At 29.0% G+C, this 17045-nt stretch overlaps 7 protein-coding genes across 12 annotated transcripts; 5 read left to right on the top strand and 2 right to left on the bottom strand.

Moving 5' to 3' along the window:
• Positions 1–99: 99 nt before the first annotated feature.
• On the bottom strand, positions 100–2759 carry LOC139989341 (BRO1 domain-containing protein BROX). The gene is made up of 7 exons (XM_072007599.1): positions 2618–2759; positions 2208–2438; positions 2041–2136; positions 1781–1959; positions 1509–1684; positions 1209–1441; positions 100–1086 (listed from the first exon to the last, which is right to left on the bottom strand). The coding sequence occupies exons 1-7, from the start codon at positions 2716–2718 to the stop codon at positions 840–842; spliced, it is 1263 nt and encodes a 420-aa protein (XP_071863700.1). The 5' UTR covers positions 2719–2759; the 3' UTR covers positions 100–839.
• A 50-nt stretch (positions 2760–2809) lies between these two features.
• LOC139989345 (lactoylglutathione lyase-like) lies at positions 2810–5171 on the top strand. 3 transcript variants are annotated; one of them, XM_072007602.1, is made up of 4 exons: positions 2810–2951; positions 4166–4461; positions 4536–4603; positions 4693–5171. In XM_072007602.1, the coding sequence occupies exons 1-4, from the start codon at positions 2853–2855 to the stop codon at positions 4878–4880; spliced, it is 651 nt and encodes a 216-aa protein (XP_071863703.1). In that variant the 5' UTR covers positions 2810–2852; the 3' UTR covers positions 4881–5171. The 3 variants fall into 3 exon arrangements, with proteins under 3 accessions (XP_071863703.1, XP_071863706.1, XP_071863705.1); XM_072007605.1 differs by lacking the exon at positions 2810–2951 and adding an exon at positions 3239–3582; XM_072007604.1 differs by lacking the exon at positions 2810–2951 and adding an exon at positions 3711–3842.
• Positions 5172–5379: 208 nt separating this feature from the next.
• Glo1 (Glyoxalase 1) lies at positions 5380–8190 on the top strand. Of its 3 annotated transcripts, none has more exons than XM_072006355.1 (8): positions 5380–5474; positions 5777–5959; positions 6034–6423; positions 6503–6784; positions 6914–7043; positions 7111–7399; positions 7482–7699; positions 8010–8190. In XM_072006355.1, the coding sequence occupies exons 2-8, from the start codon at positions 5778–5780 to the stop codon at positions 8100–8102; spliced, it is 1584 nt and encodes a 527-aa protein (XP_071862456.1). In that variant the 5' UTR covers positions 5380–5474; position 5777; the 3' UTR covers positions 8103–8190. The 3 variants fall into 3 exon arrangements, with proteins under 3 accessions (XP_071862456.1, XP_071862458.1, XP_071862457.1); XM_072006357.1 differs by having other exon boundaries at positions 5387–5405; XM_072006356.1 differs by having other exon boundaries at positions 5399–5601.
• Positions 8191–8299: 109 nt separating this feature from the next.
• Positions 8300–11726, bottom strand: Xpd (general transcription and DNA repair factor IIH helicase subunit XPD). Its single transcript, XM_072006354.1, has 13 exons — positions 11568–11726; positions 11392–11491; positions 11068–11322; positions 10756–10989; positions 10557–10680; positions 10390–10486; positions 10180–10313; positions 9585–10114; positions 9349–9524; positions 9015–9294; positions 8822–8932; positions 8659–8757; positions 8300–8596 (listed from the first exon to the last, which is right to left on the bottom strand). The coding sequence occupies exons 1-13, from the start codon at positions 11570–11572 to the stop codon at positions 8462–8464; spliced, it is 2280 nt and encodes a 759-aa protein (XP_071862455.1). The 5' UTR covers positions 11573–11726; the 3' UTR covers positions 8300–8461.
• A 508-nt stretch (positions 11727–12234) lies between these two features.
• On the top strand, positions 12235–14531 carry Fib (rRNA 2'-O-methyltransferase fibrillarin). The gene is made up of 5 exons (XM_072006759.1): positions 12235–12381; positions 12838–13181; positions 13254–13427; positions 13710–13955; positions 14049–14531. Exons 1-5 carry the CDS (start codon positions 12369–12371, stop codon positions 14217–14219), a joined length of 948 nt encoding a protein of 315 aa, XP_071862860.1. The 5' UTR covers positions 12235–12368; the 3' UTR covers positions 14220–14531.
• Positions 14532–14673: 142 nt separating this feature from the next.
• LOC139988948 (uncharacterized) lies at positions 14674–15879 on the top strand. Of its 2 annotated transcripts, XM_072006766.2 has the most exons (4): positions 14674–14805; positions 14863–15151; positions 15274–15386; positions 15631–15879. In XM_072006766.2, the coding sequence occupies exons 1-4, from the start codon at positions 14772–14774 to the stop codon at positions 15642–15644; spliced, it is 450 nt and encodes a 149-aa protein (XP_071862867.1). In that variant the 5' UTR covers positions 14674–14771; the 3' UTR covers positions 15645–15879. The 2 variants fall into 2 exon arrangements, with proteins under 2 accessions (XP_071862867.1, XP_071862866.1); XM_072006765.2 differs by having other exon boundaries at positions 15274–15879.
• Positions 15880–15941: 62 nt separating this feature from the next.
• Positions 15942–16971, top strand: LOC141445718 (uncharacterized). Its single transcript, XM_074111836.1, has 3 exons — positions 15942–16118; positions 16203–16393; positions 16631–16971. Exons 1-3 carry the CDS (start codon positions 16026–16028, stop codon positions 16947–16949), a joined length of 603 nt encoding a protein of 200 aa, XP_073967937.1. The 5' UTR covers positions 15942–16025; the 3' UTR covers positions 16950–16971.
• Positions 16972–17045: the final 74 nt, after the last annotated feature.

Genomic DNA, 17045 nt, shown 5'->3' with positions numbered 1-17045 from the left:
TATGTAATATAATATAAATATATAATATATATGTATATATATAATCATATACATAAATATATATAAAAATTAGAAATAAATATTTTATATATAACATAATTGCACTTTTCTATATAGTTTTAATAAATATAAAACATAATTTCACAAAGTATTTTTCCTTATATACAATATTAATACTATATTGTAGATACATAAGATATTTTTTTGGAAAAATAGATTTCATAAAAAATATTTTATGAAAAACAGCTATATTTTTTTATTAATTATATTTCCATGAAACGTAGTTTTTGTTATTATATTATTATGCTCTAACCTGCCGAACATTGACTAGCTTGTATAGCGATATAAGAATTAAAAAAAAATTTTATCTCTAATATATCTAATTTTTTATACAAATAAAATGATAAGAATATCTTATGTATTCAATATAAAAAATAAATGGAACAATTATATTACATGTATAATATTTTCGTATTTTAAATTGCACAAATGTAAATTATAATTAATTAATATTAGTAAAATAAAATATTAGAAATATATAAAGATGTATTTCTTTTCATGGATGTGAAAATATTTTTGCTTATGTTAATATGTAACTTAGTTCGTGCAGGAATTTTTAATTAAGACTAGTTATATATATGTAATATTCAATGCATAAGCAAAACCAATTAAGTTTTAAATGGTAGTTGAATACTATATTGTCAGCTTGTACTTTACTAAATGCATAAGCGAATTTTTAAAAATAAATTAATAGATTAACTTTATGATAATATTGTATGTTTCAGTGATAAAAAAAGTGCTAAACTTAGTTTACCACCTGTATTTCTGCATTAAACAATTTATTGCAATAAACATCCACTTGTATTCTTTGGATCTTTGGTAGTTTGATGAATTGAATCTTCTTTAACAGGAGGTAAATTTTGTTCTTTTTCTAGTTTAGCAGGTTTTAATCCAGACAATGTTCTATATACATCCAAGTTCCATATAGGATGATGCGATTGCATTTGAAAATCAATTGGACTCACTAAACCAAAAGTAGCTTTTGTATCCAATATTGGAACTTCCCCTGGTATTGTATGATGATAACTTTTAAAGTACAAATTATTAAAATTAAATTTTATTCAGAAGTTGCTTCCTTTAATCTGAGAGAGTGAGAGAGAAAGAGAGAAAGACAGTGAGTGTGTGTGAGAGAGAGATATGATACTTACATTAAACCATTTTCACGGTTACATTTATCAAGAGTAAGTTTTACTATAGGCGTTAGGCGTTTAAATACAGCATGTTGATCTGGCTTTACTCTAGGTGCTGGTCCATTTATTTTTCCATACTCCTGACATAATGTCTTTGCTTTCTTTAAACATGCTTCACTTTCCTGTAAGGCTTTAATTGCTTCTCCACACTTATCCATAGATAATAAATTTTCACCACAATAATTATAAGCCTATAAAGTTTAATTGTGTAAGAAATTTGTATCTTTTTATATTTATATTTTTTAATAATTTATTTACATAGGATTGATAAAATGCTGCTTTGAGTTCCAGATATTTAATCCACTGTGCTGATATCTCTGCTTTAAATGGACGTAAAGTATTAGCAGCATCCAGAAATAATTTACTTGTTTCATTAGCTAGTGCTGATATTAAATTAGCATTATGTTTTAGTTCCACTGCTCTGGCTACTGTCACTATAACATAATGTGAGTAGAAAAATATACATTCATTAATATCTGAATAATGATAAATGATGTTGCATAATATTATGAATTTATTCATTGTTCAACCTTCCTGTGCTTCCGCTGTACATTGATTCACATATGCATTTATTATTCTTGGATCTAGATCACTTCCTAATGGTGGAGGATTTGCCAATTGTGGTAAAAATTCTGTTTGTACAAAAGTAAATATTCCTGCAGCCCGTCTTAGCATAGTATGTACATCTTTTGCTTCATTCATATTTATACTAAATTGTAGTGATGGTACTTCTTGTAATATTACTTACTTTACATTTCTGGTTATTTTATATCTTATTGCTTATACTTACTCATCCTTGGCAGCAATCATTGCAGCATGTTTCATGAACCAAAGTCCCACATTCATGCTCATATTAGCTGCTTCATAAACAGAATCAGCACTAGAACTATAATAGATATTTTAAATTATATGGTAAAACTATATTTTGGATTAAATAAATGTAAAAGAATATATTACTAGGTACTTGATCCCAATAAAGTGTGTGTCCACTTATATACGATAACATTTCTAAGTTTGCTAGGATTAGGTCTGCCAACATGTTCAGATTGTTCTGCAGCAGAATTTATTTCCCATATAAATCCATACACTAAGCTTAAATAGCTATGAAAGGCTGGTTCTATAGTATCACTTGAATTATTTGCATTTTTTATTAACTCCAAAAGACGACTTCTTGATAATCTTAGATCACTATAATGAACAATATAATAGAATATAACATTGATAATATTATATATTATTTGAAATAAATTTTTTATAATATAATGAAAATATTTTGTAATAATATATAACGAAAATATTTGAAATGTTTATCAAGCATATGTAGAATTAAATGCGTTTAATTTAATTTCTTCATAAATATAGCTAACCTGCATAGTTTTCTTGTAGCATCAGTAGGATCAGTTATTTTTAATTCGAATTTTTGATTTGTCGTGGCTTTTAGTACGTTACGATGAAACCAATGTGCCATTTTGCTAACAATTTAAATTAACGTGTTCTCTTTGATATTATCAGAGTACGTATAACCAATCTCTTCGATTTGACAGATAAAGGAAATCGACGTAAAGCAGACAGCACAACACAACTACATAAACGTTATACTCAATGAAAGATATTCCACTTTTTGCGCAAATCTTCGCACACTTCCGCTCTGTGTGTCAGCGTGTAACCGAGAGTCGGCCGTCATATTTATTTTCTAAAAAGGTAAAAAATATATCAAAAAAACAATGTATATATAGCAGTAGATAATATTCTAGATACATAATAATATGTCGTATCTCATTGTTGGTATGATAATTGTGTCTTAACAAAATTCACACATTTGTTATTTAACCTATACAATTTCGGTGAAATACATAACATATACAGTGACTCGCGAAAGTATTCGAACGTTTACACTTACAAATTTCAATTAATAAAATGAGGTACTAAATTAATTTGTTAAAACAATTTGATATCTATAGTGACGGAAAAGTCTCAAAAGATTACATCAGTAAAATTTGAAAACGATTCAACAATATAGAGAAGAATTATGATAGATTTGTTAGAAACATTCATGATAAATGTCTCACAAAAGTATTTGAACGCTGTAACACTGTTGATAATTTTTCATCTTCCTTTGCACCGAATATAAACATTATTGCTGAATGAAAATATTGGTACGTTCACTTGATGTTAGGATATCGTTTCAGTAACAGTAACGTAGAAGTGTACACAATAGAATTTAAAATGAATACCAAAAAGTCTGAAACAAAAAAGTGTGAAAGAGAAATAATATTCCGATTACATGAGAACGGCAAATCATATAACGAGATTGCCGGAATTGTGAACAGAAGTAAGTCCACAATACATTATATAATAAAAAAATCAAAGAATGAGGGAACACTTGCAAAGCTCGATCAGGTCGACCAAAGAAATTAACTGGAAGAAAGGAGAAAGTTATCATTCGCGAATTAAAAAAAAGTCCTACTAAAACTCGAAAGTATAGTAGCTGATATGTTTCATAAAAAAGTTTATCCGGAATTATGTCGACGAATTTTACGAAACAATGATTTTCATGGCAGAATACCGCGAAAGAAGTCATATATCAATGCGGTAAATCATAAAAAAAGATTGACTTTTGCAAAAACCTATATTAATAAAGATATCAAATTTTTATTTATTAGAATAGTTTTTCTCGTTTTTAAATTAGTTATATTTTAATTTTCTTATCAGCTTTTCGATCTCTTTGTATTTCGTAAAAATATTCTTAAAATATGTGATGTCCTTGAAATCTAATGATATTTTATCTACAGGCTGATAAAATTGAGAGATATCACAAAGAAATGTAATGGCAGAGTTTCTTCTATATAAATTTATTATTATCATTAATCATGATGTAATACTTAAATAAATCTGTTATTATTTTTCTTCTTTAGATGGGTGAACACACAGGCTTAACAAACTGTGAGGCTCGGGAACTTTGCAGAAAGCCTGACCCAGCAACAAATGGTTATATAATGCAACAAACAATGTATCGTATTAAAGATCCAAGAAAATCATTACCTTTTTATACTGAAGTACTCGGTATGCAGTTATTACAGAAACTTGACTTTCCTGAAATGAAATTCTCTCTGTACTTTTTGGGATATGAAGATCCAAAAGACATACCTACTGATAAGAGAGAAAGTATTGAATGGACATTTAGTCGTAAAGCTACTTTAGAACTTACTCAGTATGTTTAAAAATATATTAGTCTAACATATTAACTTAAATTTACTAGAATTAATTTTGGCTGCTTGTTTGTAGTAATTGGGGTACAGAAACTGATCCTGATCCCAAGTACCATAATGGGAATACGGAACCTAGAGGATTTGGTAATATACTCTTTAGCTATTATATAATTTTTGAGATATAAAACAAAAATTTATTATATACATGTACAACATATTCCCTTAATTTGTAGGTCACATTGGAATCACAGTACCTGATGTAGAAAAAGCATGTAAAAGATTTGAAAAGTTAAATGTGGAATTTGTAAAGAAGCCTAATGATGGTAACATGAAAGGAATTGCTTTTATCAAAGATCCAGATGGTTATTGGATTGAAATTTTAAATCCAGTAAATATTGCAAATTTAGTACCAAATCAATAAAGGATTTGGCATAATGTAATTCTTTTGAATACTCACAAATGTATAAATTTCATCAAACAAAACAATCAGAACTAAACCAAATCATTTTTATGCATATGTATATTTAATTTTATATGTACATGTACATGTGCATAGTAAAATTGTAAGATTGTAATTATTCATATTTATGTATATTTTATAGCACCTGTACATTATTATATTACATTGTGTTATATGTATAATTTATGTATAATGTAACATCTAATTATTCTTTAGTAAATAAAATCAAAATATTTATTTTTAAACAATCAACTTTTTGTGAAAATCGATTCATATAAATTTTCCCCCGTTTTATATATAAGTATATATAGTTTTAAATATGATTTCATTCTATATGACTATCGTTCATGCATGAAATCGAGTGAATGGAAAGTATAGAAAATTACTATTGGTTCATCTATGTATAGTAACATGTCATATACACACATGTATAAAGGTAATACTATTTGAGTGGAGTATCTTACGCTACAGAGTTCCTAGTCCTAGGTATCTTAGCTGTATACAACAGAGAAATGTCATATTACCGTATATGACTTTTAATTTTGATTAAATCATGTCTGTATAGCCACTTATATTTAACCTAAGTATTATTTGCAATAGTATCCTGTGATAATCTTTTCACGTTTATATCATTAATATTTTGTTAGTCTCATAATTTTCAATGATCATCTATTACATTGAGGTTAGGTTTCGAACCGCAACATGATATACATTTAGTACACATCTAGTATTTATTATTAAAAATTATACCGTAAAGAAATTAGAATGATATTTTTCGAATTGTGTCTTTGAAATAAAAAGGATGTACAATTCAAATATATTTTATGATTAATATCATTCAAATTTTTCTCTTTTAGTATGGTAGAAGATAAAAAATATGAAATTGACAGCCGAATTGAGTGTGATGGACATCAAGGTACATTAAAGTACGTTGGTCCTGTTGGTAAAACTAAAGGTTTGTGGCTTGGTATAGATTGGGATGATCCAACACGTGGAAAACACAATGGTACATATGAAGGAGTAAAATACTTTAAAGCTAGGTAAAACTATACAAAAATATAATTATACAATTAATTTAGTTATATATGAATAAAATATTTTTGTTTTATAATAGGCATCCTACATCAGGTTCATTTATACGACCAGGTAAAGCAAAATTTGGGATTTCTTGTCCTGAAGCTATTAAAATTCGTTATGGCCTTATCAATGATGAATTAGCTGGCATTGACAGAGACACCTTAACAAGCTTACAGAAAGAAATTAATGCACCTTTTTTGGAAGTTGTTGGTTTTTCCAAAGTAAATAAGAAGCAAAGCAAATTTGATCAATTAAAAATTGTGTGGTTAAGAGAACAATGTGTTAGTACTACTGGTAATCCTGGAGAATTAAAAGAATTATGTCCAAATTTGGAAGAATTAGATCTATCTAAAAATTTAATAAATAGTTGGCAAATTATAGCAGATATCTGTTGTCAACTTGACTGTCTTGTTCGACTTAATCTGAGGTAGATTATCAAAATCTTATTAAATATGTTAATAATAAGTAATTACCATTGTTAATATCTATTTTTATGAATTATTTAGTGAAAATTATTTACCAACTGAAGAAAATATGGAAATATTAAAAGATTCATTTTTTATGCTTAAATATTTAACTATAGCAAGAATGAACTATAATTGGTTTGACATTCAACGATGTATGAGTATGTTTCCATCTTTGCAAGAACTTTCAGTTTCTTTTAACATTGTTAACATCATACACAAGCCAATAAAAGATGAAAATTTAATGAAAATATGTAAATTAACTCTTGAAGGAAATTTGATATCTAATTGGGATGATATTCTTAAATTGGGATCGCTTCCACGGCAAGTTAATAACTTTGATTTTGTGTGTGTGTGTGTGTGTGTGTGTGTGTGTGTGTGTGTACCATTGATTATAATTTGTAATAATATATTATTTATTAGTAAGATATTTATATTGAAGATTTTTTACAGTTTAGAGTACCTTAATTTAAATTCCAATAAGATAGACAAAATAAGGTTCCTAACTGTTGAACCAACAGCAAAAACCACAGCCTTTTTTAATCTGCGGCAATTACATATATCGCAAAACAACATATCAGAGGTAAAATAAATATTTATATGATATAGGTAAATTATAAAGTAAAATAATTCGATAATATAATTTATAGTGGCAATCTGTATCAGAATTAGAAAAGCTAAATAATTTGGAAGATTTGAAATTTAGAGAAAATCCTATTTTGAAAAATGAAAATTTAGAAACTGCACGTCAGTTAATCATAGCGAGAATTTCAAAATTAAAATCATTAAATGGCACTGAAATCTTACAAGATGAAAGACGTGGTGCTGAGTATGATTATTTGAAATTATTTCTATCGAAGTGGACCGAAACGGAAAATGATGTTGACAAAAGAAATAAGTTCATAATTGAACATCCTCGATATCCAACATTAGTTGCAAGTAAATAAAAAATACAATGAATACGTTTAAAAGTTAGTACTTCTTTAACTTTTAATCATGATATATTATTTAAAATTTTTAGAATGTGGAATTTCTGATATTCCATCACCTAAAGTGAAAGTGGAAATGATTTCTAACGTCATAACAGTAGAGTTTGTATGCCCAGATCATCCAAATCAACCTAGAGGAATTAAAAGAAAACTATTAAAAGATATGGAAGTTCAAAAAGTTATTGGACTTGCACAACGACTTTTTAGAACTGGAGGAAAAATTCCAAGACTTTCATTTATACAACAAAATGTAATTATAACATTTTACAATTTATATATGTATATTGGGGTATACTTGAGTGAAATAACAAGTTTGCGTTATCGTGTACTTTTTACGTGGAAGAAATCTTTTAAAGACACCCTACTCGGGGAGGGAAGACGGAGTAGTGTGGAATATTTACTTATTACGGCCGCCGTCGGGTGCGACAGGATAGCGTCGGGAACTCATATCGTGTAGCTAAATGTATTTACGTGATCATAAGCTTACGGGACTCGTACACCCTCAATATATATTTGGATTTATTATGTATTTTTTGTACTACTTTTATGTAATTTTTTAGCTTTCGAAAGATGAAATACTTCTTGATAAACCGCTTCAGGAACTCCGATACTATTCAATACAAGATGGAGACCAAGTTATTGTAAGATGGTGATATTAAATGAATTTCATAGATGTAATTGTATTTTGTACACTGTTAAGATTTCATCACCATACTTTGTTATTAAACTTTTTTAATTGCATAGATATATTTTCTGTACCCTTAATGATTTGCTGTACTTTGTTAATTTTTACTGTTAGTTGTGGTTAAATTTTTAAATATTAATTCTATTAATTTATAAAAATCGTATATTATTGGAAAAAATATTTTTCATTGCAAAAATTAATACATTTTATATGTACTATAATATAAATACTATACAAAACACAAGTTGCAGTATGTTTTTATACACTATACGTTATCATATTTGTTAAAAATGGCACAAACTTTGTTATAAATCTCATATTAAATATCTAATTTTGTTGCGCCTTCTGTTCAATTTTGCCATATTCTTCTTTTTCAAGTTGTTCTCGTGTCAATAGGGATAATCCCAACTGATTTTCACGTGTAAATGGTTGGGCCATTTGTCGTAACCAACGTTTACTTATCTAAAAGTTACAATTAATAATTACTAATATTTATTTTAGGCGTTCTAAATTTTGAACTTTACCTGCACAGCTTCCTCGGTTGATAAATTACATAAACTATCAGTTAAATGTTCTTGTATCCATTTTGGTAACTTACTTCGTTTATCCATTCTCGAAAACCTCTAAAAAAATAAATATCGTCAAAAAATGATTGTTAAAAATTAGAATTGTCATAATTTTTGTTACCTTGTCTGCAAATACCATTATACCGTAATCAGTTTTTCCTCTAATTGCTCTTCCAACGCATTGTGCTGCGTGTCTCATTGCATCAAAAGTTAAAAAATCATTTTCTCTGATCTGTGAGAAGAAAGAAATGCTTATATTATTGATACTATTAATATAAATATTTATAAATCTATAATTTTGTTTAATAACCTACTTGAAATTGATCACGAAGATATTCTAGTCGTGCTTTTAAAATACGCGATTGTGTATACACATAAGGAATTCCAAACATCAAAACAGCTCTTCCTAAATGATGATCAAAATCAACTCCTTCTGATACTTTACCACGTGCCACAGAAAGGAGAACAGCACCTCTTCCATTTTCACATGCTCGTATGTAATTTATAAGAGCTAAACTCGTTTCTGCGGAATCCTGAGTTTCAATAAATAATAATTTGTGTCTTTGAAGTTGATCTACCACACCTTGGTCATACCTATAAAAATAAACTATTATATGATATTATCAATATAAATTAATTGATACAAACCATGCAGCAACAACAGATTCCATGTATAAGTAGGAGGTAAAAAAGCAGACTAAACCATCGGGAACAGTAGCTGCGAATTCAACTAATAATTGACCATAATTTCTTATAACAGCAACATCTTCTCTTGTTTCATACTTTGACGAAATTGCAACTTGGTCGTTACCTTTTGCTACAATCTGGCATTATTTTTTAATTAATTTTTTAGTAATTAATATTCTAAACAATATCACACTTACCATCGGTAAGAGACAAGGTCTGGCTAATGTCATAGTAAAGGATGACATTATGACTGGATGAAAATTTAAAATTTTAGGATACATGTCTAATGGAGACAATGTTCCTGAAGTAATTACTACTGACTGAAATCTATCAAATATAGGTTTTATTGCAATGGACGAATCTAAACAAACGAAATGAAGAATTGGATTTAAAACATTAGGTGTTTTGTCATCAAATGGCTCTACAATAATTGTAAATCCTTTTGTATATGTAGATACTAATGTTGCCAGATGTGTTACTAATATAACTGGTGAAAAATCGGTTAAATCGGTTATCTCCATAGTACGTAAAAGAGAAGCTAGTCGTTCTGCACAAAATCTTAATGGTTTACGTTCTATTGAAACTTTTGTTTGAACATCTCTCAGAAATGCAGCAGGTGATTCTTGAACTACGTGTTGCACACGTAGACGCGTTTTTAAATATTCTACAAATCGTCTTAAAAAACCGACAAAATGTTCTGCATTCCTAATATTACCAGGGACCACCTCTATAACAAATATATATAAATTAAATCCATAATTATTTTAAACAGATGTAGAATTAAGAATTTACCTTGCAAAATTTCATCTGGTAGGACAGGATTAGCTAAAATAATATCTGTTTCTCTTGCAACATGTGCATCCTTTAACCCTTCTACTAATCTCTCATATTCTTCTTTTAATTTATTTACATCATCCTCTCTCATCCTAAATCACAAATATTTATAATGGCTATTCCTCAATATCATATATTAGTCAATATAACATTTAAAACATAACTTACTCAGTCACTGTTTTTTCAAGAAGTTGTATATTGGCTGAACTTTTTTCTAAAGTTCTTCTATTAATTTTTACACTCATTGAATCAATGCATACATTATCTAAAATTAATTAAGTAGTTAAACTTTATTTAATTTTTGCCACGTAACTAATGTATTAGCTGCATTGTACCTATATTATGAGCTTCATCAAATACTACTACAGAACTTTTGCTTAATTCTTTTGACACAGTTTCTGCAATCTTGGGATCTAATAAATAATGATAACTGTACACTACAATCTGGGCATGTAAAATCTAGAATTATATGACAAAAAACATTAGTACTTTATATTGTCTTAAAATAAACAACCTGCTTTCTGAAATGCTTACTGTAAACCTTGCAAGAAAATATGGACACCAATTGCGGTCTCTTCCATATTCTTTCAAATCATCAATAGAATATATGCCTGATGGCATAAATTGTTCTTTACCTTCCATATCAAATCCTTCATAAAAATTACAAATTGGTGTTGATTCATCATAGTTATGTCTCTCACGAACATATGATGCTGTGAGAGAATGACAACGACCATCAACAATTTTGCCTTCACGTTCTCTGCTTACCTAATTTAAATCTATTGTTAATACACTCATTCATATAAGGTACATTTATTAAAAGCAATTAAGTTTGAAATTAATTACCTCTGGATGAATACACATATTTTTTCGCGAACTAAGAACTAGGCCAACAATTTTAGGTTTACTTTCTGTTTCTTTTTCATAATAATCCATAAGCTTTTTTAATTCTTCTATGACTTTCTCTATTTCTGGTACAGTACGGGAACAATAAATTAATTTTGTCACATCCAATGGATTTTCCAACATATATGCTACAATTAATGATAACAAAGTTATAGTTTTGCCAGTGCCTGATGGCATTTCCAATAAACAGTGCCCCTAAAATTATAAATAAAATTTAAATGTTAATTAGTAATCATATGACATAAAAGTGTTGAAAATACATACTTTAGCATCCAGACCACGTTTGAGCTCGAGCATATATGCATATTGTTCTGGATAAATGTAATCGTAAGGAAAATATACAAGTAAGCCGTCAACGCTGATTCTGTAAATGTAAACATATAGTTAAACTTTATATTTCAAATAACTAAGAATTTTGTTAAATGAAAATTTATGATTACTTCATATTTTTGTATTTGTTATTAAATAAATAACAATTTTACACACAATAAATATCATTTATTTATTAATATAAAAATCATTAAGTTTCAAACAACGGATAAGGTTATATATATAACGTTATTTGAACTGGTCTTTGCGCATGAAAGCGAATACATTACGTTTATACGCTTCATAGATCAACTACGAATTTTGTGTTCGTAAAACAATATTTTTTTTTAATATGTAACAAGAAATTTTTAATGTTCTAAAGGAATAATTGTTTAATTTATTTCAATAATTATTTCAATTGAAATAATTTCATTTCATGCATTCAATATGCTGTATAATTGATATTGTATTATTATAATATAGTAATGTAAGACTTAATATATAAGTTACAAAAATTACATTGAAACACATTGAATTTAGTATAATAAATAATATAAGTACATGCAAACATAATTTATATTATGCGTCAGATAGAAAAAAATATATAAATCTTTTTATGTACTCTAAAAATAATCAATATTTGAAATAATTATAATCATATTGTAATCATAATATGTAAATAATTTTAAATTTCAATAATATTTGAAATTTTTATACTAAATTATTCGTAAATTCTTATATTATAATTTCGAAGTATCAATCAATCTTTACGTATCGATATATATTTAAATCGATATACTGATCTAAACCGGAAGATGTTCGAAACTTAATGTCGTTTCCGTGAGCATTTAGCGTCCATAGTGCCACACGTGTATGGACAGTCATAACTTAAAATAAATTAGGCACGTAAATTTATATATCTAACTTTTAAAATGGGAAAGCCAGGTAAATAGTAATCGCTAAAAATATTATTCTTATATTTAATATCTTACAAAATGAAGGTTTTTTGACTACAACACGATTTCTATAATATAGCGCGTAAATAATAACTTATTTTATACTCATAGAGTATAAGATTATTTAATTATATAATATATATATGGATCTATTTGAACATAATTAATCATTTTTTGTATGAATATGTTGAACATTCAGTTAGATAAACTATAATTTTTGTATTTGTGTGATAGTATGTTACATTAACCTATATTTGTATATTTAAGATGTTTTTGAATTTATTTTTTGCTTCAAATGGTTTATGTACTGAAACAATTAAACCAATATAAGTTTTTATAACAATACTCTCGTATATATATATATTATCTAATATCATGTATCGTATCAATATTTTATATCAATACTACTGTATCTACTGTTGTTACAAAATTTATTTCATTACAGGATTTTCACCAGGTGGTGGTGGATTTAGAGGAGGTCGAGGAGGTGGACGAGGAGGAGGAGGTGGAGGTGGACGAGTAGGAGGTGGTGGACGTGGTGGAGGTAGAGGAGGAGGAGGTGGTGGTCGAGGTGGTGGAAGAGGTGGAGGTACTCCACGGGGACGTGGAGGTAGAGGTGGAAGAGGAGGAGGACGTGGTGGAGGTAGTTTTAAAGGTGGCAAAACCGTAGTCATAGAACCACATCGTCATGAAGGTGTCTTTATAGCAAGAGGAAAAGAGGATGCATTAGTTACTTTAAATTTGGTACCAGGTTCAGAAGTATATGGTGAAAAGAGGATAAGCGTGGAGGTACATAAGCAAGTTACTAAAATTTGTTATGTTAATATGGAAAATATAATTATTCATATATGGGTATTACAGGGACAGAATGGTGAAAAAATTGAATATAGAGTTTGGAACCCGTTTAGATCAAAGTTAGCTGCAGCTATACTTGGAGGAGTAGATCAAATTCACATGGCTCCTGGAAGCAAAGTTTTATATTTAGGTGCTGCATCTGGGACTACAGTATCACATGTAGCAGATGTTGTTGGTCCAGTGAGTTTATATAAATATTTTGTTTAATATGTATAAATTGCATACATTAGAGCCACTTTAGTATTTTATTGCTAATTTGGTGTCGGAGTTATGCTACAGAAATCACATTGCCGTTTTTTTGATTGAGTAAGATAAGTTATATCTTGCTCCAAAAAGACGTTTGTACAAAATTAACAGTTTACCTTTTTATTATTTAATCTATGAATTGTAATTAGACCTACACTATGCCTACAAATCATTTGTAATACACGATGATAAATTTATTCCTTCTCCTTGTTTTAGGAAGGATTAGTATATGCTGTAGAATTTTCTCACAGATCTGGTAGAGACCTTATAAATGTTGCTAAAAAACGAACAAATATTATTCCCATAATTGAAGATGCGAGGCATCCTCACAAGTATAGAATGCTTGTTGGAATGGTAGATACAGTATTTGCTGACGTGGCGCAACCTGATCAAGCTAGGATAGTAGCTTTGAATGCGCAATATTTCCTGAAGAATGGAGGTCATTTTGTTATTTCTATCAAGGCAAGTATATTAATTAGTATTTTAATAGATTTCAAGTATTGTATTACTTTTTATTTATGCATTTAAGTTTATACAAACATTATTTTGATTTAGGCGAGCTGTATAGATTCTACAGCTCAACCTGAAGCAGTATTTGCCTCAGAAGTAAAAAAATTAATCGCTGATAAACTGAAACCACAGGAGCAAATCACATTAGAACCATATGAAAGAGATCATGCTGTTGTAGTTGGAGTTTATAGGCCGCCACCTAAAAATGTTACCTAAAATTATGCATATGTATATATATGTTTTATTTAATTGTTAAGATTACATTATAATGACTACAAATATATGCGATAAATTTTAATTACGAATGAAGATATGAAAATAATCTGTAATATAATGTAAAGTAGACAGTTAGGTGATTCGTGATTCAAACATTTTCTACAAACAGAATTCATTTCATTATTGTACCTGTGCATTTTGTATACAGAAAAAGACGTACACGTACGAATGAATAATGCAAAATTTATATTTTAAATATCATATGATCAGTTCACTTATACTTTCATACAAATAAACGAATTTTAAAAGCCATATAGTATATTTAATTGTATACAGTATTTATTTTTATTTTAAATGTTACCCAACTTTAAGAGATATACTTTATATGTTTTTAGTACTGCAAAAACAAATGAAAATTACAATTACATCTTATAAATTCCTTTATTCAGATAAACCCTTCAAAACTAAATTTTTCAATTTATGTAAAAATTAATTAAATTAGTTCGTATTATACTCTCAAATTTCATTATGTTACACATGAACTAAACAAAAATGACTCGTCCACCATTAAATACATCCAAAAGCGGTAAGATGCTTTCATGAATAATTATAACCATAAATAACGGTAGAAAATTATTTTTAGGAAATGCTATCGATGAAAATCGTAGACCATCAAATAGGGCGCTCAAATTTAAAAAGTCGATAACTACAGCAAGCCGTAAATTTAATTCAACTGTGAAAACTCTAGATCGTTTAGTAGGAGGAGCAGATGTTCCCGAAGAAAGTGGAGATGTATCGAAACCATCGGAAGAAACTGTAGAGCAAACTGTTGTAGTGGAATCAACATCTAGTGTGAAAACTGAAGATGGAAAGGTTATTCGTACAGCTGGACCATGCTGTACTTGTATGTCACAAGTACCAGGATCAACCGGGTATAAATATTAGTTTTTCCATCCGATTTTTAAGAGAGAGTGAATTTATATTGGAGGAATGTTTAGACGAATTGAAACGTTAAAAAATCTTGTTTATAAAAAATATTGTCTTGTAAATGCAGAGATAAGAAGGTGGATGAAATGATCGACTATGTGCATCAAAATTTACAAGAAGCGGGTAAAGCACTGGCTACCTTAGGCGAGAACTTTGAGCACGATTCAAAGGTTGAGCCCTGTACGCAAGTAGAACCGTCATGAAATTGGGAAAATGGGGGTACAATAAATAAATAAAGTTTTTTTATAAGATTGAATATACGAATAAATAAAAATGAATGAACTAGACTGTCCTTTAAAACTCCCAATTTCGTAATACGAATAAACTCGTAATCCGTTATTTAAAGAAAATTTAGTCCTGTAATATTATAAAACATAAATATATATAAGGTAATACACGCAAATTGAATTTATTTTTACAAAAGTTAATGTTCGCTGACATATTTGGTCGAATACAACAATGGATTGGTTTGGTTCAAAATAAATTGGACATTTGTAAGAACGAGATCGAATCATTGCGTAAAGAATTGATAGCGCGAGCTTGTGAAATCGACAATCTGAGGAGATTATTGGCAGATTGCGAGGAACGAGAGGCAAGTTTATTAATTAAAATCTTTACTTCTCTGTAATTTTTAACATAATAATATTATTATAGAAATCAGTGGCAACTACTCAAACGGTTGAACCACCTAGAATAAATCTCGGATCACCTGAAGTTCCAGTTCCAGAAGTAGAAACTCCAGTCTATGAATCTGTTACTCAGGAAATACCAGCAGGAAATCCTGAAAGAGAGCCTACCGTAGAAAAGGAGTCTGTCATAATGAAAGAACCTGAAAACATCGAAATTATTTGTACCGACGCAGCTATTCAATCAATTTTGAAAGACAAAGACAGGATGAGACGAGAAATTGAAGTAAATTAATAATCTTTTACATTTATCCTCGAGTTTGAACGAAATATATTCTTTTATTAAAATGTGAAAATTCAATTGTAATAGCTCGAAGCTGAGATAGCAAGGCTTCGCAAAGAAAATGAGCGTATAATAAAAGAACGTGCCGAATATGAGAATGCGATACAACGAGCATTGCTACGAGGTGTTTCCTCATTGAATGTCGAAGCATTGAGAGTTATGCGTTGTCCACCAATTCCATGTTGTACTCCTTGTGCACCTTGTCCTGTTTCTACTATGTAAGATTTTAAATTTCATATTCTACAATTAAATTAATAATTGGGAATTGAAGGATACAAATGAGAAAATTAATTTTAAAAGCATTAAGCAAAAAATGTTCTACGATGATAATCTGTATGCCACGCTTGAATACTTTTTAAACACTTGCGATCCTTTCACTTCGAAATAAAGAAAAAACATTTATTGATCTATATCTAAGCAAGGTCAATCTTGACTCATTCAAGTTTCACTCTCAGGGAACCGATTGTGTCTTGTAAGAAGGAAGGCGCGTCGGCTGCGATCGCTAAAGGTTGCGTCACTCAACGTAGTGGCACTTGTGGAAAAACGGCTGTTCGCGAACAAGGTTGTTATACTGTAAAACGACCTTGTGCCAGTCCTTGTTGTTCTGCTGGAAAAAGTCGAAAGTCTGCATCAAACAATAGCATGGTTTTTCTTCTTCATCAGGGAGACACAGAGAATATTTGTGCCCCGAATAACACGCCAATGTCTCGAGTTTGCGGTTCACCGGTCATGAAAAAGATTGAAATACCACCGTGTCCTAGATTCATTATATAATAACGTTCACAGTATATAATAGTAATAAGCACTTGTTTCGTGATAAAAGAACCACTTAAATTTAAAGTTATTGATGATTTTTCATTTTATGATATG

This window comes from Bombus fervidus, chromosome 7 (assembly GCF_041682495.2).
Source record: "Bombus fervidus isolate BK054 chromosome 7, iyBomFerv1, whole genome shotgun sequence".
Lineage (NCBI taxonomy): Eukaryota > Metazoa > Arthropoda > Insecta > Hymenoptera > Apidae > Bombus > Bombus fervidus.
Note: the sequence above shows the minus strand (reverse complement) of the source record. Positions and strands in the feature narration are given on the sequence as shown.